Genomic DNA, 22,241 nt, shown 5'->3' on the forward strand with positions numbered 1-22,241 from the left:
AATTTGCTTTCAAATACTTTGAAAATGTCTCCATATAAAAGAGCAATCATAATTTTGTTAAATAATCTTACACATGTACAAAATAAATATTACATATTCTCATATTTTACTATGAATTACGGCAAGATCTTGGTATATTATTGCATCATTTATGGGAAACATGAGCAAACATTACATTAACCTTTAATATATTAATCTCTATTTATCTTATGAAATAAATCTCCCTAATAGCTATCTTTATTTTATTCGTTTAATTCGTTTAATTTGCAGAAATGTACGAAATATCCTTATCTTTTATATTTTATCCCAATTGGTTTCATAATGTAAAAAATTAAAAAATTGTGTAAAATATGCTTTGCAATGGATTATATCGTACGGCACAACTAATAATTTTGACTTTTGTTAGTTGAAAATGAAATAATTAATAAGATAATTAAGTAGAAAAAATTTCGTATATATATATATATATATACAGGGTGTCCCGGGTTTTAACCGACAAACTGCGGGAGCATATTCTACTAGTGGAAATAAGAAAAAATTCTTATATCGAGTTTGCTTAGAAATGCTTTATTACAAAGTTATAAATCAATATTGAAAAGAAATATGAGATAAGTAACAACGGAACATAGTGTAGAATTTGGAAGGTCGAAGATGTTTATGTTACGTGTATTCACATGTATTCATGTTCACTATGTTGAAACGATTCAGTATGATTGTTACTTTCACAACAGTAGCTGTTAGATTTCAATCGTCGTGTGAACTAGCAATTACTATCTGAATGCCAAAAGTGTTTTCAAATGAGGAATACACTGATATTCATTTCGTGTACGGATTTTGTGACGGAAATGCACGAGCTGCCGTACGAGAGTATCAACGTAGATTTCCTAACAGGAGAGTACCAGATAGATTTAAAGCAACGAATTACTAATTCAGTTACTGAGATGCAACAAAATTTTCAGGAATGTCGTACTGTAACAAATTCTGTACTACGTCGATGTCTAGCTTGTATCGATGTGCAAGGACAACATTTTGAAATGCGTCACTAAATCATTGCGTACATAATTTTTCTTTTTGTGAAAAAATCCGTTGTTACTTATCTCATATTTCTTTTCAATATTTGTTTATAACTTTGTAATAAAGCATTTTTAAGTAAACTCGATATAAGAATTTTTTCTTATTTCCACTAGTAGAATATGCTCCCGCAGTTTGTCGGTTAAAACCCGGGACACCCTGTATATATCGTTTAATATCAGTGTTTTTATTAAATTGCAGCTACGACTATCACTTGATTGAACACTTAATTGAACTTGATTGAACAGATTCTTCTAATAGTCAAAATGCCATTGAATAAATATGATTAATGTAAGTGATAAGAAACTTCAAATGTTTTTTATAAGAAATCCATGAAAGAGAGAATCAAATAAATTTAAATTCCTAATTCGATATCCTAATTAGAAAGGGCTTTGTCGCTTCGGTATTACAGCGTTACAGCTTTATCGTTACAACGACCTATCCAGTTTGTTCACCTCGACACACTAGCGTACACACATTAGTCATCATGCATATATACACACATACACACATATACATACATACATACATAGATGCACATGCACATGCACATGCATACATATGCAATGCGCACGCGTAAAAACACATAAGCGCAAATTCTTTGTACACGTGTAAAACTCCCGAAGCACTTATTATTAGAGGAAACTGATCAGCACTGACTTTCAAAAATTCCGGAAAGATATTTCGTGCGTTCTCCTTTCTTCCCTCGATCTCTTTGGGCATACTTTCTAGAGATGATCATGATTCCGATTCTTTCTTTTCGTTTAACCGTGTCGCGCGAAGCTAGCGATTGTGAAGCGACGTGGTGCAGATGATGAGCTACATTTATGTCGAAGTTCTTAAATTCGAATGTTGATTCGTTATCATTCGTCGAAACCTCGATTGTCGATGAATACGCGATTTCTCAAGCCGCTGTCCGAGATGTAGCCGGTGACCATCTTGTACTGGTTTGCGTATATCATGCCATTGTCGTTAGAGTTGTTCTCCTTGTCGTCTCGTCCCTTTTGCGTTTCTTGTTGCTCATCGTATTTCAGAGTTTTCGATCTCTGTTTGCTCGACATCTTGCTCTTCTTTTTGTACGTTTCATTGTAGAACTGACGGAAGAGGAAGAGGAACATTACGGCGTGCATGCCGATCCACCAAACGAAGGCCTTCGGGTAGTTACAATCGACGAAGAGTAGTTGGAACGCGTGAACCATCACCAAGACGAACTGGATCATCTGCAGAGCTGTCAGATATTTCTTCCACCATAGATATGGTTGTATTCGCGATCCACATGCCGCCAGAAGATAGTACGAGTACATTACGACGTGCACGAAAGTATTTATAAAGCCAAAGAAACTGCTGTGACCACCTGCAAAAGATCAAGTCATGTAGATTTGCATTTTATTAAGTTTATTAATGGAATTGAACGTAAAATCTTATAAAATAGATTGAATATTGATACACGAGGAATATATCGGTATTGCGTATTTTACAATAAAGAGAGGAAACTGTGAACAAAATAAAGACTGAAAGAATTGCAATCTTTTCGTACGGAAGGATTTGCCAAAGTGAATAACGGATTTAATCCCGTTCAGGATAAATTCAGATTTATTCCGAAAAGATTTGAATTCTTTCTCTGGAGCCGAGGCAATCCGCGTTGAATCAATGTAATTTCTCTTTTTATAGAGATTAATACAATGCGACATATAGCAATTCAGATTTTATGATAATTAATATCATTCAGTTGCGATTCAATTGAATAATAAAAAATAACATGTGCATACCGGGGGTGAATTTAACTCCGAACCAGACGGACATCGGCATAACGCCGTGATGAATGACATGGAGGGTACTGATGTGATTATTCTTTTTCCTCAACACGAAAAAGATCGTGTCTGTGAACTCAATAAACTTGGAAAAGTAATACCACCAACATCCCCGAGCCATGCGCATCGCTATGGGTCTAGTTGAGTAATCGACTGGCTGACATTTGAAGGAATACTGTCCACCCCAGCCACTAACGAAAGCCTGCAAAAACGAAAAAAAAACTAAAATAGAATCTTTTGATGAGTCTCTTTTGCAATCGTTAATGTACTCACTGTGCGGCTTACCTCATAAAAGAGCCACGAAGAGAATATTACTTGAAAGAGATTGTAGCATATCATTACTCTTCTGAGATCAAAAGGCTTGCGGTTTTCCATCAGCTTTGGTCCCAAAACTTTAACGAAATATGCGTAAAACAGGCAGATACACAGCGTGGGAAACGGGCTACTCATTAGCATCCAGTTGTTGACCCTAGGATCACTTTTGTTGTCCATCAGGTCTCGATAGCCATCGTAAATCGTTTGCACTATTTGCGCCATCTGAAAGCAAATTAATACTCTTGTAATGTGTTAATTTAACGTTCAAAAGGGATATCATCTGTGGTCAAGGCCTACTTTTTTGTATAGACGGAAAAAATGTCGTTTTTTTCCACGCTGTTGATTATATGTGATTATGGTCGATCTTGTGGTCGATATCGGTATTATAAATGTTGTTCAAGATAGACGACTGTATTTATTGCTTGAGCAATGCCGTCTAATGTAAGTGATTCAAAGAATACGCATAAGAATTATTGCAAAACTGGGAACTAAGCCCCGGCTAAGAATCATAATTTATCATATTATATAAGTGTACGTTGTCGATGAGGAGAGAAGCTAGAAGGTGCAATGCCTGCTATATTGTGAGATACGCTTTGGCATATGGGAAATTTCTAGATAGCGTGAATCGATAGCATAAATCGTGAATCGCGAATTTGATTAGAGACACAATCGCAATAATTAACGTAAAACTGCAAATAAGAAACATGCCTATTTAAACTTTCGCATAAAAAATTAATTTTATAATTGCAACATATATGAAAAAAGATATTTGCAACATTTTCCGTATTCGATTAGATCCTTTTTAATTTCGTACCGATCAAAAGTACAAGAAACTCTAAATGTCAAGAAGGGTTTTAATGCATATTTGTTTCGGGATGGAACTTTACCGTAAACTGAAACGGTGATTCCGAGATGAATCGAATTTGGAGGACTTTCTTGTTTGATTGTAGACAGAATTATGGTCCAGAATTAAGGACGAGTTGATAGTCCAATATTGGCTGACCACGCACTGTCCTCTTGATCAGATCTCCACTACAAAATAAAAATGAAGCTCTTCTTCCCTTGATGGTTCTCGAAAAGTGCGTGACGAAAGTAAGAGAATGAAACGGTTTCTGCATTTGAAGAACCCTCGACCGTTGAACCGCGGGGTATATGCCGGTCGAGTTCTCCGCGAGGCACGCGACTCGATCTCGATCTGCAACATAAATGACGCGATAGTTCGAGGATCTATGGATCGCTGGCTCTCCCCTGGTGACTAAAGGTTAGGCCTCTATCCTTTCACTGACTGAAGCAGGTCGGAAATGATCTTACGATCTAAATGTTTTTCTACGTCCCATAACGCGCGAAAATGCGCCTTCGCATCACTATTCCTAGCATAATTTCTACAATCCTATTGCCGTCGATGTACCAGCATGCGTACTGTATTTTTTAGCCTTGAGAATACATCGACGTCGACGGCGATGTCGTATTTCACGTGACTTTTGTAAATTCATCACGGCGGTCATGAAGATAGATTCTGCGAGACGTGACTCTTTTATTTCTGCGATCCAAAAGTTTCCGTAACTTGCACGTAGGACATGACTCCTTTATATTCGCGATCAAAAATTTCCATAATTCGCACGTAAACGAAACGTCGTATCGGCCAACGGAATCGAAAGAAACGAAATGGGACGCGACATTTGTTGCGTTGCACTTGCTGAACGTGCCGATGCGCCATGTGATTAAAACATTAAGTATCGAGAGTCAGCATCGATTATGACTGCTTCGGTAATCAGTGTCGGTCAAGAAAGATTACGGTAACGTATTCCAACGTAATCATCGTAAATGATCCTGTCTCGTTAATGTAGTATCACAACAAAATTACCTTTTTAAAAAAAGGTACAAAAAAGCGCCAAGCATACGCGCCGGAAGAACGCGTTCAAAGATGACCTCTATAAAACTATATGATATCAACAAATTGCGCCAATTATAAAAATGAGTATTTATGCAAACCAAAAAATCTATTACATTTATTCTATTTATTACATCCATTATATTTTTATACAACTAAATATTTTAATACATATAAATCCCTCTAAAAAACTTTACAAAGGTAAAAAAATACGCCAAGTGCATAAAAAAGCAAAACTAAATATAATGAAATCTATAGTTAACTAGCCAAGTACTTAGAAGCAATTCAGTTTAAGGATTTGTAATTTGAAATAATACTTGGCGTGCCCGGGTCGCATTAAAACGTACGTCCTACCTATAATTTGTGTAAACTGTATGTGTAAATTATTTGTATTGAGTGAGTAATGAAAAGGGATATTTATAATCACTCCGCTAATGTGCAAAACTGTAAACGTATTTGTTTTAATATTACCAAATACAAAGATTTACGAGTCATTAGTGAAAATACTCAAGGCAGTACAAATTTAGAAGAATGCATGTCCAATGCAAAACCCGGGCACGCCAAGTATTATTTCAAATTACAAATCCTCAAACTGAATTGCTTCTAAGTACTTGGCTAGTTAACTATAGATTTCATTATATTTAGTTGTGCTTTTTTATGTACTTGGCGTATTTTTTTACCTTTGTAAGGTGTTTTAGAGGGATTTATATGTATTAAAATATTTAGTCGTATAAAAATATAATAGATGTAATAATAGAATAAATGTAATAGATTTTTTGGTTTGCATAAATACTCATTTTTATAATTGGCGCAATTTGTTGATATCATATAGTTTTATAGAGGTCATCTTTGAACGCGTTCTTCCGGCGCGTATGCTTGGCGCTTTTTTGTACCTTTTTTTAAAAAGGTAATTTTGTTGTGATTTCACACATTTTGTAGTGTCTTTGTAGGCGCACAGCGACCCGTCTTTGTGGGCGCGCAGCTACCCGACTTTGTAGCAGTGTGACAGACGTGCGTGCGTGCGTGCGTGCGTGCGTGTGTGGCGTGTGTGTGTGTGTGTGTGTGTGGTGTGTGTGTCTCAAAATCGTCATATTTCGAATTTTCCATAACTTTATAAACGTTTCTTTGATTTTAATCAACTCTTAACTACCGTGCCATATAAAATGTATTAAGAGATGATTAAAATTAAGGAAATATTTAAAAAGTTATGCAAAATTCGAAATGCGACGATATTGATTGATACTGCATTTAGCATTATCGACTCTACATTTACGTGTCATTTCGAGCCATCTAGCGTCGAAATTAGCGAACTTCACATTTTTTCATTCGTCTTTTCGCGAGCCCCCCTTGCCCTCACTTGACAGAGGAGGAGAAAACGGAGTATCTTACATAATTAATCGTAAAATCGTCAGATTTCAAACTTTGCATCGCAATATCTCCTCTCGTAGAACACGTAGGAGAAAAATGAAAACAATTTTCTTATGCAAATCGAACCCAAGCTATCCATTGAGCCTACTTAGAAGTTGATCGGATCAGCCGTTATTGAGATCTGATAATCTAAGGCTCTCTCGAAACGTCGCTCGCGTAAAGAGGCACTCTGCTTCTCGCGCTGCGCGTATACTTGGCGCGAGACACTACCGTGCCTCTTGATTCTGCGAAAACTGCAATACCTTTTACGTATCATATGCATCAATATTTGATTTTCGTCACTCTATGACGCTGGCTCAGCACGTGTCTTCTCGTAGTAGCATGTAACATCATCACAAGGACTGATCGTGGCAAGGATGGCTATCACGATTTAATAATGTTCTTTTGCAATATGTTGCAAATGGATTCTACTATTTATGGATTCATTAGACAAGTTGGAGAATAGATCTCTTCTCGATGAAGGAATGTGCCGGCTGTTGATCTTCGAACATTTGAGTAGTTGAATGTTAGTCCAACGATTGAATGATCAAAGATTTCTGCAAATGAGTTTTGCGAGTTAAGAATCTTGGATAATCGTATTCCTTATTCAAATGGTTTCAATCTAGGATTTAGTTACAAGAAAAATATAGCATATATAATTAATTATAATATAAATTATAATATAATATGTATACATAACTGCTGGATATTTCAAAATGCCGATGAATGACGAATCTTTCGATACTTGTGCTAAAAAGGTAAGAAAGGCACAAACAAATCGATAGATCGAGGAGTCAGCAACAAAACACGCTCGCTAGTTCTCCAATACATAATGCAACGCTATAAAGAGACAACGCTTTAACGAGCAATTATGAGCGTAATGCTAGAACTTCGGTGCGCACCGAGAAGTAGCATTTTATATCGCCGCAACTTGATCATAACAGAACCGTAAGAACCGGATAAGAACGAAGGAAATTGCCAAACGCAGTGGCGGACGTACACCGGCACAAATCAGAAATCGACTTTTTTTGCAATTTAGTAATTTGGCGCAAAGTGCTGAAATATTCATGAGCGCGGTCACTTTGGAACCAGTCAGTCTGGTTCTCCCTGAGCTGATTTGATCCATCACCTTTTAAAATAGGCTAATGCCCAGAAATTGCTCTTTCTCGTTGCTCAATTCGGCCTCTCCCCTCCGAATTACGCGGTCCCGACAAAAAGCCTTATCTATCGCGATTATCGCGAGCGTTTGTCTCGCGATTTCGTGGCTCACTATTTATTAAGGAAAAAACCAACAGCGAAGCCAAAAAAAGAACGAAACTCGCTGTGCACAAAAAGGCGAGGAACTCGGCGGTGAGTCGATCGAGCCCGCGCGGATTTCGCAACGCGCGCTCGCTGATCGCGACCGAAAGGAAAAGTGGCCGCCTCACCAAAGACTGCAAGTGGCGACAGAGAACTCGTTGTCCCTGCGGAAAAATGCGGTCCCTCACATGCTGTCCGATCGTACGATACTCGTCTTGTAATCTCGTTCGCATAGCTGCGCTAGTAGATTCACATGTCGTGTCGTCCCAGTCGCCTTGCAATTGCTTGCGACTGCTGCGGTCAATGCCGAACGTATCTTTAGACGTGCAATCTGACAACATTATTTCATAGACATCGATACTTTATCTATGTCACGTAAACGGAAAGACGCATTGATACATGCACCAATATCGATACTGATACCGGTACCGATACCTCTGGTCGGAAAGCGAAATGGTGCTTTCTTAGCAAGTTGCTGTGTAGCAAGATCGATGTACACATTTATCATAATCGCGATTTCTTTCCCGTCTCGTATTCTCGTCCGCAAAGTTGAATTATCGAGCATAAATCTCGATAGCGCCGAAACAGTCTGATTTAGATAATCACGTGTGATGTAGAGTGATATTCTTGTAACACGCGATCTAACTTTCTTCGACGGCAAATGTGCTACTAACGAATTTCCTTGATTATAGGTTGCCCTAAGTTGTATAAGGATCGCTCGTATAAGAAGCCGCAACGGTGCTACCGTTAACTCGTTTGTCATAAATACTTTGATTTGCAAAGCAGCGCAAACGGGAGCGATTTCCCGCTGATCGGTGCGAGCTACTTTCTGGGCAATTATTCCGAGTAATCTCTGTCTCGTTACACGCCGACGTAATATACGTAATATAATTTGCAAACACGCTTCGACGAACGATCATAAATCAAGTGAAGAAAAATAATATGGTAATCATCGTAAAATTTCCACTGCGTCATTGCCATCGTTCGGCTGCATTCTTTTTATACGCACATGTCGGATGGACTTTCTTTCGGTGGAATTTCTTGTTCGCAAAGTTGATCGTTGCTATACCTATAAAATGCAAATTCTGTCGCGCCCTGATCGTTTCCGGAGGATGACATTCTTCTCTACGACGACAAATACGCAAAAAAGATATAGGAAAACTCATTTGCAATTTAAGAAACAAGATTATGTGCTCTGCGAATGATGCAATTCGAATCGTCGTGCACTGGCTATCTCCTTTGAATGCCATTTGCTTGGCGAGTCAGGTGCATCCCTCCGCATCGATCCTATGATGAAAGTAAACTGCGATGCCTTTGTGTGCACTGTTAAGGTATGCGCCCCCGTTAATGTCGCCTTGCGTGCACGCAAGCGTGTCGTACGTCACTCATCGTGTGTGCACGTCTCTTGTCTCTTAACCCCCTTTTCATTATACGTTTATTACATATCACGTTTTTATGTCTGACCAGAAGAACTTGCGCACGCGGTCTCAAGAAACGACAGAAAATATTTCCTTAAGCTCGAGGAATGTGTCGAAGTAAAACAGTCGGAAAATTCATGAAGGCCAGTTCCTTTTGCATTCGTATTTCCCCGGTTTTTATCGGTAGTCATATAGGATGTAGTTGTAGTTGTAGTTCCGTGGCGATAAAATTTAAATCAGCTTCGGCATTTAGTATTTTTATTCAGCAATTTATTCAATAATCCTATCCACAGGCAGCATTTAAGAAGCAATCATCAACGAGAATGACGGATTGTTCGGTTAATTTTGAGTCAACAATAATTAAGATTTATTGAATCATTCAATTATCATTTAATTATGCCTCATATATATATATATATATATATATATATTTCATGCAAATAATTGAATACTGTCAAAAAATAATTGATCCTGAATTTTCTGCTGTGTTTCAGAAGATATACATACATTTTTAATACTGACATTCTTATTATTAATTTATTTAATAATATATTAAATAATATTTGGAAATATATATAGGAATTATAAAAATATGGTTTTGTAGATATAGAAACATTTTTATACGTTATTCACAGATTCCGTGGCAATGACAATCATGTATTGTAGAAAAAAACTGCATATAGTCAACACGACATTAACACGACATTAATTCATTGACCAATGATTGCTACTTAAGTAAATGTATATGCGATTACTAATCAAGGTTGTTTATGTATAAATATTATATCTCTGTTTGTGTACTTATAGATTCATAGAACATATTAAATATAATATAGCACCAATTCAGAAATGATAATAATAGTAATGTCGTATTTAAATACTTCATTCTGGTAACAATTATCGGTAAATGATAATTAGAATACAATTTTAATGCAAAGATTTACGTCACACAATGATATTCCATTAGAAGAGAAACATGAAAGTTCTCATAAAAAATCAAAAGAACACATTCGAGACATTGTCAAGATTTCTTTTAAAATTATTTTTTTCTTCTTAGGTATTGTCTTTGAAGCTAATTTCCATGTTATTTTTCACATTGTCCTTCGGCTCACAAAGTAGCTTGTGATGTTACCCATCGCATTAGAGATACACGTATTTGCATCTTTAAATGAAAGTATAAAACATTAGGAAGGAGGCATTAATATTCTATGCGACGCGTGCCGATTGTACTTCTTCGAAGAAAACCATGTGTCATCATATTTACGAATTAATAAACTTATTATGTACATAATTCACTGATAAAATTTTCTGCATTTCTACGATTTGACAAACAACTTGTTTAGTACAATACCAGGAATTATTAAAGTTTCATCAAAATAGATTATTGATATAGATGTCTTATAGAATAAATACAAGTAACTTCTTTTTAATTGTTACATATAAATTAGTAAATTAGTAAGTTTACTAATTTAAATATTTATTTAAACATTAAGAATTTAAACATAAATGTGCACAAAAAAGTAAGTTACAAATTTATTTATATTTTAGAATATTAAAAATAGTTCTCTCTTACTTTTTGTTTTCTTAAATTTGTAAATAAATGCATCTTTTTGTATACTTTTAAAACATAAATTAATTTAACTATTTTGTCAACATTATATGTTTATATGGTATGATAATAAACCGCATTAATTTATTAAATTAATATATTAAGATTATGTACATACGTATTTATTAATTTTATGCACAAACCTAATTAAAGATTATGTCGATGCAATTTTTGCGAATGTATGCCAGTATCAGTACGTTAAGTAGGATTTAAATCTTAAGTTTCTGGAGTTTGCACAAACTTTTTGTTTCTTAAATATTATGACATTTTATATCTAATGTTTATTTTTTTAATCTTATCTATCAAATCTTTTCTTCCTAGTCTTTCTTTTAAATTTAAAAGAATTATATTAAATAGTAATTATATTAATTAGAACACTTATCATAGAATCAATCATCGATTAGTTTGACGTATTAATCGTATGTTTAGGATATTAATATTGTGAACACTATTTTAATTAATTCATATTATTGCTATTTATATATAGCACAGAAACATAACTATTTAAATATCTATTTATTTTATCAACATCGTAACATTGGCACTTTAATAATGCAAATATTCGAAACTGTACTTCTGCACTCACAAATACACAAATATAATATGAGTATACGAAAAAGATGTATCTACTCCAAATTTCAGAAACTAAAAAGTAAAAAATATTTTTAATAAATATAACATAATTATTCAAAGCGACAGCTACGTACAATCCACACTCAAAGAATAGATTTTTCCATTATTAACATTTAACAATTGCTAACGCAAATCCGATTGGGCACTCGTGATTCGAAGAAAAGTGTACATATACTCCATAATGATGATAATTCGCGGCACACACAGAGCCAAATTAATACTCACAGTGTCAATCTTCGCGTATGTCCTTCGTACGAAGTCTGTTCGACGGTGAAGGCGCTTCTAGAAGCTTCACCTGCAGACACGGGGCTGGATTCACGAGTGTGGTCACGAGTGCGGTTTCGCGATGCTCCCGAAAAGAAAACGAACGTGTACGTAGGTGAAGAAGTAGGCGAGGTCGAATAAGGACGAATGCATACGCTGCGGGCACCTGTTGGCAAACTGAAACCGCATCGCCATCACGGGGCCTTATATCGTCTTAGGCCCGTATAACATATCTGTGCACCGTGAACGTGTCGTAGGTTACGCACCTTCCCCACCTTGTCGCTTCCGTAAATCCGCGCTTTTACTATCACCCCCGTGGAATAGGAGAGGAGGATAAAGACGCGCGCGGGGCACGAGATCTCACGAACGCGAATGCACAATCTTGTGGGCTGACCGCGCTGTGATGTTTCGGCTGTCATCATTTTGCGGACAGTCAGTGTCCGACCGCGTGATTTATTTACGAGTGGGTTGTGTTTATGGAAGAGATTAGAATAGATTAGAATAAAGAGTACAAGATTACTACAAGAATACTTGCATGTCATTTGGCAGGTCTTTTGAAAGATTAGTAAATTATCACCGGTATCCTATGTCGTGTGGCACATTTCAAAGCTTTCTCCAGTGAACTACAATATAATGCGAATGTAGACAATCGCGCGGGTCTTGCGTACTGCAGGATAATTTTTAGACATGTGCGCAATTCATATGATAGGAAAGAATTTGCAGACTGGTACCGATATTCTGGAACCATTATCTCCAGATCCACATTCGCTTTACTTTACGAACATGCTCGGGCGAGAATTATTTTGTGGCGAACGCGAGAATGTAACGCGCGCGATTGCAATTAAACCAATGTTTATTCCCGTACGTATTACGGACGAGAGAAAAATATGGAAATGCATGTAAATTATGGTAGATTCATATCTATATGTGTTTCTACTTTCCGTGATTGTTGATAATGATTTACGATTAAAATTCCGACACTGAGATGAATCATCAGAGGGATTTTTTAATACATTTATATGTTAATTTAAATGTAACTGCATTTTTTAGCTTTTACTTTAAATGTCTCAAAAAATTCCTCGTCGTTTATTACAATTACTGATACAGTTTGCATCAAATACTACTTGTCGAAAAACCGATTAATTTGGTGACAATTTTAAAACTAATAAAACAGCTTTAAAAGATTCCTTTAAAATAACTTTAAAATATTTCTTTTTTTATTGCATATATTTTGATATTTTTTCCTATTGTTGTTATGATGTTTTTTGTGTATCCTTAAACTAGTCGATAATCGAGTGATAATAATGTTGCTGCATCGAGATCTTACTCTATCAACATGCAGATATAAACGATAAAGTATTGTTTTTTGTAGGTATCTGTGCATCGACTTGTTTGCTATAGCACAGAATTGTGTAAGTACGTGAATTATATGGTTGCTTTAACTGATTCGAATGATTAGAATCGATTTAAATACTGTTCGCATTCACAAGAGTTCGGTATACAGGTTTAAGAACTTAAGACACTTAAGATGTTGTAAATCTATAAACAAGTTTCTAATTATTTTCGAGAGATGTCGCAACTTCTAAGCAGGATCCAAACAGGAACTGTGAATTGCATAATTGCGAATGCATTTATATGTTAACGATTAATTTTTAAGGTGATATATTCATAAAAGTTTGATAAAAAATAAAAAAGCTTCGATTTTCCTTATATAGATAAATATAATATTTTAAATGTTAATAGTTTTGTGCATCAGTTTCTAAAAATATTCAATAGGATTTATTTCATAAATTAATTTTTCGACTTTGTAATATAAACTTGGTTGCTTTTTTGTTTCGTTGAACACATATTTGTACATGCAACGAGATGATTACTCACAAATTTGCTAAAAGCAACTCACGATGCCTTTTAAACTCTTTTTAACAGTTTTTGGTCGTTCGATTGTCTTATTTTCTATTCTTTGTAGTATAAACAGAATTAAAGTCTTTTGTAAAGACAATGTCAATGTCCAAATAAAAAATTTAGATGTGCTAAAAACTACTTAGGGAGTATAACATTGTCTTAATAGCTTCTATAAATATTTATGCAATTTATGCGCACTTAATTACATAATTATTCAGTGTGACTATAATTTATTTCAACTCTATGAAATTCTATGTGCAAATTAAGTTATTATATATCAATTTATGTTATTTTATTTGCTTTTAATTGTATTTTGTTATTTTTTAAATTTTATATATACTCAATCATGTGTGTGTGTGTGTATTTTTAATCTGTTGTCTATTAATCTTTAATACATAGTCATTATCTATAATATATAGTCTATTGTCTATAATTACATGTCTATTGTATATAATTACATGTCTATATTTTAACTTTTGATCTTTATTTAGCATACTATCTTTTACATAGTCATTTAAATGCTCATGAATAATATGCTCAAATTTAGATGATTGTTACATCCTTCTCTACATTGTGTAGTGCAGTAATTTAAGAATGCTATCGAGACGGCGTTTATGAAAGAATAATCTTGATTGTAAATATTTCGAGATTAAATTACTTGGACTTTGATCAGAATATTTAAATTCTAATAAATATAATTTTTTTATTTCCTTTTTTTCTTGATATTCCTACTTTTTAAATAAATAAAGATTTGTTATTTATTCTAGAAAAAAGCCGCTAACTCTATATAAAACTCTATATAAAATAATATACATATTTTTCATATATAAAATGTTGCAACGAGAAAAATAAATATTTTGAAAAGCATAATTGGAACTAAATGTGATACGGTATTGAATATTGAATATTTTGAAGATTTATATCTAATCATCTCAATCCAAAAATGCATTGTAAACAATAAGTAAAGAAAAGGCAAATTAACATATTCATTTAACATATGAATATTACATAACAGTTGTAGTCATACTTATTAAAACTCTTTTAAAATTTAGCTTTACTTTTGCTTTTTCTATCTATTGCATTATTCTCAGAGTGCTTTTGTGATTCAAATAAAGAAACGATATTGCCACATGCGAAACCAACCTACTAGTCTCTTACGTATCATTTAATAAGTAAATAAATGTTGAATAAGAATAGACTTCACGACGAATAAAAATGTAAATAATCAAGGACTTTTTGAGCAAACTTCATAAAGATTCAAAAAGATTGGCAAGATTACACCATTTCAAATCCTTGGTCGCATCTGTGGACCAAACATCGCATTTTTGACTGGTGCCATGCCTTTAAGTGGGTGTACGATGATCGTGTGTCCGTGACGCGTAACGATCGTAAATGACGTATACAATATCGACTAGAAATCGGCATTCAAGGTCCGTGCGAGCCATTCGATTGAGCCACTCTGCAAAATCAGAAACGCAATCGAGACACAGATGCCATTAGCTATTTATATAATTTACTACTATTCGCGATGCGCGCAACGAACTTTGGCACTGGGTGGTCCTTATTTGTAAGAAAGCGCGCACGACGAACAAGCCTACGATTTGCGTGTTATAGAAGATCAATGAGCAGGTGTTCGGTGTCTCTTCATCAATATCAAGTATTCGAATCACGTCTAGTGGAAACTCGAGAATTGCGTGAGATTAGATGAGATTTGGCGAAAGCGATCTAAAGATGAGAATTTGTGATTAAAATTGTTGCAACAGCTGACAGATAAATTTTATAGAATAATCAATTTTCAACGCGAGAAATGAGATACAAGGACAAGGACACACCTAAAGGCAGAAAAGCAAAATGTAAAAGCGTATAATCTTGATTTATTTATCAAGGTAATTACCTAACTTGTGCGTGCGCTTTTCTAAACATGATAAATTTTCCTAGGAAAATAGGAATTATTAAGAGTTATTAGTTACGATCTCTGTAAACACATCTGGAATTAGCTGCATTAGTAATTAGCAGGGGATGAAACATTTTTCTTGCATTCATAAAGGTTTACAAAAATTGTGTTACAACAACCATCATTCACAAGTTGTAAATCGCTTTTCAAGAGTGGAATTTACATATATACATTTAGTTTCCGAAGAAAGTACGGGAACTTATTCATTACTTACAATAATGACGACCGTTGGAATGCCGATTATTACTGCGAGTAACTGCATTCTACTCGCTCACGGCTGCAAGATCGTACTCTGGAATTAAGAATTTAAATTTTTACGAGGATGCGAATGGTATACGAGATAATTATGAATTTTTTCGAAAACTCTTTGCAGTCTGAAAATCTGGAGCATATTATATCTATTTCAGTATCATGTATTTCGTAATTATTTTGGTTTGCCGAATAGGACACAATGTTACGTGGAGATACAAATTCACAGTTGATTATTTTGTCATAATACTTTTAAAGACGCGATATGTACTATTTTAATAGCCGTGTCGTATCCGTACTCGTGATACAAAATACACATGTTTAATCTACCTATACAGAACGAGCAATATGAAACAATGGCTCTGACAATAAAATGCTAAGAGAATTCATTCCGGCGAAGAAGGCTATAAATAGAGCGATTATATTTTCAGCATGTTATATATAAAGATTTGTATATTATTCTATATCGGAGATATCATTCATGTTTACCGCATGTCTTTTCTTGCGGGTTCTTCCCGAATCTTTTGCCCCATATTTTTTTGTCAGGTATTCCACGTCTGCGATTGGAAACTGTGGAAATGATCGAAATGATTTTGTTGTAATCTTACCATCAATCATATAATGAGTGACGATGAATATCCATCATCATCCACGTGTATATGCTTAGTCATCTTTCTTCACAACGGATATGGATAATATGGATTAATATGGATCGCAGACGAATTAACGAAACATGCGTCGTACGAAATTAACGACGCGATCATCAAAAATGGATAAGGAAGCGATGTCACATCCGCATAATTCTCACGGTGACTGAGGACTATAGATAAAGGAAACAAAGGCTACGAGCAAGCTTGCAAAGAAAATTTTATGTCGGTGACTGCTGCCGTTACGACCTTGGCCGTGCCATTCCGCGACTTGCTAATTGTCGTACGACGGCTGATTATCGTTCGCGGAATTAAAATTCGCTTGGTGCGAGGATGACGAGTGCGCTTATTCGAACTTAAGCACTGTTTGCACGCAAGATGTGTACACGCACATTTGCTACGTCGATACGTGCTGTTTACTTCGGGTAAATCGAGCCAACAACCCGCGCATACACACACACACACACACAATCATGCGACAATCATCAAGTAATTTTTAATATCAATCAACCTTTTTTCTAAGTTTTTATTCTTTAAAAATAGCAGGGGGTGACCGCTTTATATACAGGGAATTATCTATACATATAAAATCCCTATTCTGTCGTTGAAATGATCGGGTACTTCCCGACATGCTAGAAACACTAAATTTCGCATGGTGATAGGGGTTCACCCCCAGGTAATGGGAAAATTCTTGAAATCTTTAATTTCGGTCCAGGGACTACCTGGCGTAGACAGGCTATTTTACTAGTATACATATAACATAGTTATAATATAAAATTTAGCAACTGTTAATAATGTGTTATTAATACGCGCACAATATATAAAGTATATAAATAACAACAAGAATTAAAAGCGCACGTTTTTAGTACAAGATTCTACAGCAAGAACATATATATGTCACTATGTCACAATATTATTAACCTGACATGTTGTATGTTTCCCCTTCCTCTGCCCCGCCTTTTAAATTTAGTCCCGTAAAGTCTCGTAAAGTCTCGACCGTCTCAATTAAGGTCAACTTCTCCATTTTCATGTAAATTTACTTTGTATGAGAAGTGGCCTTCGGCATACACTTGATCACCTTCCTGATCAATTTTGTTTGGTCAAATATATTACACATATTTCAAATGTCACGGAAGATTACAAAAGACTTTTACTTTCTGATGCATTTTGCGGTTTTCTGGACAAAAATAGCTTTGATGTATTTTGACGTAGATCATTCTTTTATTGAGAAATTGTTCATTGTGGCGATGTTTCTGATCTTACTCGCGAACGTACCTAAAGGTGCCGAGAAACTCGTTGTCCTTCAGTTGTATTTAGCGCCGCGTTCAATGATCTTCCATTTGTGCAACGAGAGAAGCTATACATACTTGAATTTCTGAATCTGAATATCTGAATCATCATCATTAAAGAGTAACAAAAAACGATTGTGAATGATTGATGTTCATGTGGACGTCCATGTGTGAAATCTCTTTTTTTTATCATTGTTGCATCCGATGTTTTTTGAACGGCATGAGTCATGTTCATAACTGTTTTTAATTTTTGATGTCAAGATTGGCGAGAACTGCTTTTATAAAGAAGATGAGATGTTGGAAATCAGTTAAATAAATAAAATAAATTATACTAATGAGTTTTACGTTGACAGCATGGTAAACTTCATTTATTTTTAACCCGATAGTTGATTGAGCCTAAAACTTGTTGATATGTAAAAATTATGTACTTGCGTATTAGTTTTTAAAATATGCGATTTATTTGCAGTGTGTATTCAACGTGTTACTAGAATTCAAGGTGCGTGATCGGTAATCAGGAAATTTTCAATGTACATATGAATGTACGAATTGTGTTAAGAAGTAACATAAAGAGACGCCTTCCGTAAACATGAGGTTGCATCTGTTTAACCCTCAAAATACGTCATAAGTGATTTGCAAGAGTATATTAACCTTTATTAACCTTTCATAAACTTCGAACCTCGAAGTTTTGTCGAGTCATCTTCTTCTTTAAGAAATTCGGATTTTCTTTAGAATTTTATGCACATACACTGAATAGCTATGATACTACCAAGATTTTACATGTTATATATTATACAGTCTCAGATAAACTTTCAGATTTTTTGCGATATAATTCCCTTGTTAAAGAAATGAGACAGAATAAGTTAATTCTTTATATTTTTATGTTAAGTCTTATTTTTTTATATTTTGGATCGTTATGCTGGATATATAATGCCATCAGCGAATAATTTCTGTTTTTGTGATAGTCACGATTCATTAATTGCACATTATCTTAATGCTTTTTATAAATGTATACCAATTTGTGTAAATTAATATTTTATTAATTAATATTAAGGATGAGGTGCTTATTTTTCGCCAGTGATGAATACAAACAACAAGAAACAAATAACGACCAATAACTGGCACTTAATTGAAATTTATTAAATCACGTCTCTATGAGACGTAATTCAAATTCAAATTCAAAACGACAGCTACGAAATCACGTCTCTATGAGACGTAACCCAAGTAACACAGTCTGACTATATTTGCTGCAGCAGAAAAAATATAGCTAGCATTACGTCTTACCAGCCTTAATTACAGCTATTTGGTAGCAAATGTTATTTTCCTGGATTTTTAACTGCAAAAACGTTGTGACAATGAATACAACAGTCAAAATGCAGCCACAGCCAGTTTAGCTGCATTAATTAGCGTAAAGTCGCTGTGACAGCAATAACAAAAGCCAAAATTGAGCCACAGTTATTTTAGTTATATTAATAGCTGTAAAGTCGTTGTGACAGCTGTCAGAAAAATCAAAAGTAGCCACAGCCATTTTAGCTGCATTAATTAGCGTAAAGTCGCTGTGACAGCAATAACAAAAGCCGAAATTCAGCCACAGTTATTTTAGTTATATTAATAGCTGTAAGGTCGTTGTGACAGCTGTCAGAATAATCAAAAGGAGCCACAGCCATTTTAGCTGCATTAAGTAGCGTAAAGCCGCTGTGACAGCAATAACAAAAGCCAAAATTCAGCCACAGTTATTTTAGTTATATTAATAGCTGTAAAGTCGTTGTGACAGCTGTCAGAAAAATCAAAAGTAGCCACAGCCATTTTAGCTGCATTAATTAGCGTAAAGTCGCTGTGACAGCAATAACAAAAGCCGAAATTCAGCCACAGTTATTTTAGTTATATTAATAGCTGTAAAGTCGTTGTGACAGCTGTCAGAAAAATCAAAAGTAGCCACAGCCATTTTAGCTGCATTAATTAGCGTAAAGTCGCTGTGACAGCAATACCAAAAGCCGAAATTCAGCCACAGTTCTTTTAATTATATTAATAGCTGTAAAGTCGTTGTAACAGCTGTCAGAAAAATCAAAAGTAGCCACAGCCATTTTAGCTGCATTAATTAGCGTAAAGTCGCTGTGACAGCAATAACAAAAGCCAAAATTCAGCCACAGTTATTTTAGTTATATTAATAGCTGTAAAGTCGTTGTGACAGCTGTCAGAAAAATCAAAAGTAGCCACAGCCATTTTAGCTGCATTAATTAGCGTAAAGTCGCTGTGACAGCAATAACAAAAGCCGAAATTCAGCCACAGTTATTTTAGTTATATTAATAGCTGTAAAGTCGTTGTGACAGCTGTCAGAAAAATCAAAAGTAGCCACAGCCATTTTAGCTGCATTAATTAGCGTAAAGTCGCTGTGACAGCAATAACAAAAGCCGAAATTCAGCCACAGTTATTTTAGTTATATTAATAGCTGTAAAGTCGTTGTGACAGCTGTCAGAAAAATCAAAAGGAGCCACAGCCATTTTAGCTGCATTAATTAGCGTAAAGTCGCTGTGACAGCAATAACAAAAGCCGAAATTCAGCCACAGTTATTTTAGTTATATTAATAGCTGTAAAGTCGTTGTGACAGCTGTCAGAAAAATCAAAAGTAGCCACAGCCATTTTAGCTGCATTAATTAGCGTAAAGTCGCTGTGACAGCAATAACAAAAGCCAAAATTCAGCCACAGTTATTTTAGTTATATTAATAGCTGTAAAGTCGTTGTGACAGCTGTCAGAAAAATCAAAAGTAGCCACAGCCATTTTAGCTGCATTAATTAGCGTAAAGTCGCTGTGACAGCAATAACAAAAGCCAAAATTCAGCCACAGTTATTTTAGTTATATTAATAGCTGTAAAGTCGTTGTGACAGCTGTCAGAAAAATCAAAAGTAGCCACAGCCATTTTAGCTGCATTAATTAGCGTAAAGTCGCTGTGACAGCAATAACAAAAGCCGAAATTCAGCCACAGTTATTTTAGTTATATTAATAGCTGTAAAGTCGTTGTGACAGCTGTCAGAAAAATCAAAAGTAGCCACAGCTATTTTAGCTGCATTAATTAGCGTAAAGTCGCTGTGACAGCAATAACAAAAGCCAAAATTCAGCCACAGTTATTTTAGTTATATTAATAGCTGTAAAGTCGTTGTGACAGCTGTAAGAAAAATCAAAAGTAGCCACAGCCATTTTAGCTGCATTAATTAGCGTAAAGTCGCTGTGATAGCAATAACAAAAGCCAAAATTCAGCCACAGTTATTTTAGTTATATTAATAGCTGTAAAGTCGTTGTGACAGCTGTCAGAAAAATCAAAAGTAGCCACAGCCATTTTAGCTGCATTAATTAGCGTAAAGTCGCTGTGACAGCAATAACAAAAGCCGAAATTCAGCCACAGTTATTTTAGTTATATTAATAGCTGTAAGGTCGTTGTGACAGCTGTCAGAATAATCAAAAGTAGCCACAGCCATTTTAGCTGCATTAATTAGCGTAAAGCCGCTGTGACAGCAATAACAAAAGCCGAAATTCAGCCACAGTTATTTTAGTTATATTAATAGCTGTAAGGTCGTTGTGACAGCTGTCAGAATAATCAAAAGTAGCCACAGCCATTTTAGCTGCATTAATTAGCGTAAAGTCGCTGTGACAGCAATAACAAAAGCCGAAATTCAGCCACAGTTATTTTAGTTATATTAATAGCTGTAAAGTCGTTGTGACAGCTGTCAGAAAAATCAAAAGGAGCCACAGCCATTTTAGCTGCATTAATTAGCGTAAAGTCGCTGTGACAGCAATACCAAAAGCCGAAATTCAGCCACAGTTCTTTTAATTATATTAATAGCTGTAAAGTCGTTGTAACAGCTGTCAGAAAAATCAAAAGTAGCCACAGCCATTTTAGCTGCATTAATTAGCGTAAAGTCGCTGTGACAGCAATAACAAAAGCCAAAATTCAGCCACAGTTATTTTAGTTATATTAATAGCTGTAAAGTCGTTGTGACAGCTGTCAGAAAAATCAAAAGTAGCCACAGCCATTTTAGCTGCATTAATTAGCGTAAAGTCGCTGTGACAGCAATAACAAAAGCCGAAATTCAGCCACAGTTATTTTAGTTATATTAATAGCTGTAAAGTCGTTGTGACAGCTGTCAGAAAAATCAAAAGTAGCCACAGCCATTTTAGCTGCATTAATTAGCGTAAAGTCGCTGTGACAGCAATAACAAAAGCCGAAATTCAGCCACAGTTATTTTAGTTATATTAATAGCTGTAAAGTCGTTGTGACAGCTGTCAGAAAAATCAAAAGGAGCCACAGCCATTTTAGCTGCATTAATTAGCGTAAAGTCGCTGTGACAGCAATAACAAAAGCCGAAATTCAGCCACAGTTATTTTAGTTATATTAATAGCTGTAAAGTCGTTGTGACAGCTGTCAGAAAAATCAAAAGTAGCCACAGCCATTTTAGCTGCATTAATTAGCGTAAAGTCGCTGTGACAGC

The 22,241-nt window shown here is 35.1% G+C and overlaps 1 protein-coding gene and 1 long non-coding RNA gene across 3 annotated transcripts; both read right to left on the bottom strand.

The window, feature by feature from the left end:
- Positions 1 to 1,243: 1,243 nt before the first annotated feature.
- Positions 1,244 to 11,970, bottom strand: LOC105274817 (elongation of very long chain fatty acids protein AAEL008004). Of its 2 annotated transcripts, XM_011331255.3 has the most exons (5): positions 11,680 to 11,968; positions 4,085 to 4,392; positions 3,168 to 3,419; positions 2,841 to 3,084; positions 1,244 to 2,425 (listed from the first exon to the last, which is right to left on the bottom strand). In XM_011331255.3, the coding sequence occupies exons 3-5, from the start codon at positions 3,417 to 3,419 to the stop codon at positions 1,935 to 1,937; spliced, it is 987 nt and encodes a 328-aa protein (XP_011329557.1). In that variant the 5' UTR covers positions 4,085 to 4,392; positions 11,680 to 11,968; the 3' UTR covers positions 1,244 to 1,934. The 2 variants fall into 2 exon arrangements, with proteins under 2 accessions (XP_011329557.1, XP_011329558.1); XM_011331256.3 differs by lacking the exon at positions 4,085 to 4,392 and having other exon boundaries at positions 11,680 to 11,970.
- A 1,983-nt stretch (positions 11,971 to 13,953) lies between these two features.
- LOC105274816 lies at positions 13,954 to 17,046 on the bottom strand. The gene is made up of 2 exons (XR_893135.3): positions 16,432 to 17,046; positions 13,954 to 15,866 (listed from the first exon to the last, which is right to left on the bottom strand). It is a non-coding gene; the product is annotated as an uncharacterized LOC105274816 (long non-coding RNA).
- Positions 17,047 to 22,241: the final 5,195 nt, after the last annotated feature.

Source organism: Ooceraea biroi, chromosome 8 (assembly GCF_003672135.1).
Source record: "Ooceraea biroi isolate clonal line C1 chromosome 8, Obir_v5.4, whole genome shotgun sequence".
Taxonomy (NCBI): Eukaryota; Metazoa; Arthropoda; class Insecta; order Hymenoptera; family Formicidae; genus Ooceraea; species Ooceraea biroi.

Coding starts and splice junctions, on each gene's coding strand:
- LOC105274817 (XM_011331256.3), bottom strand. CDS start 3,419: ATGGCGCAAATAGTGCAAACGATTTACGATGGCTATCGAGACCTGATG. Junction 3,085..3,167: donor CTTCGTGGCTCTTTTATGAG/GTAAGCCGCACA, acceptor TCGTTTTTGCAG/GCTTTCGTTAGTGGCTGGGG. Junction 2,426..2,840: donor CGGAGTTAAATTCACCCCCG/GTATGCACATGT, acceptor GATCTTTTGCAG/GTGGTCACAGCAGTTTCTTT.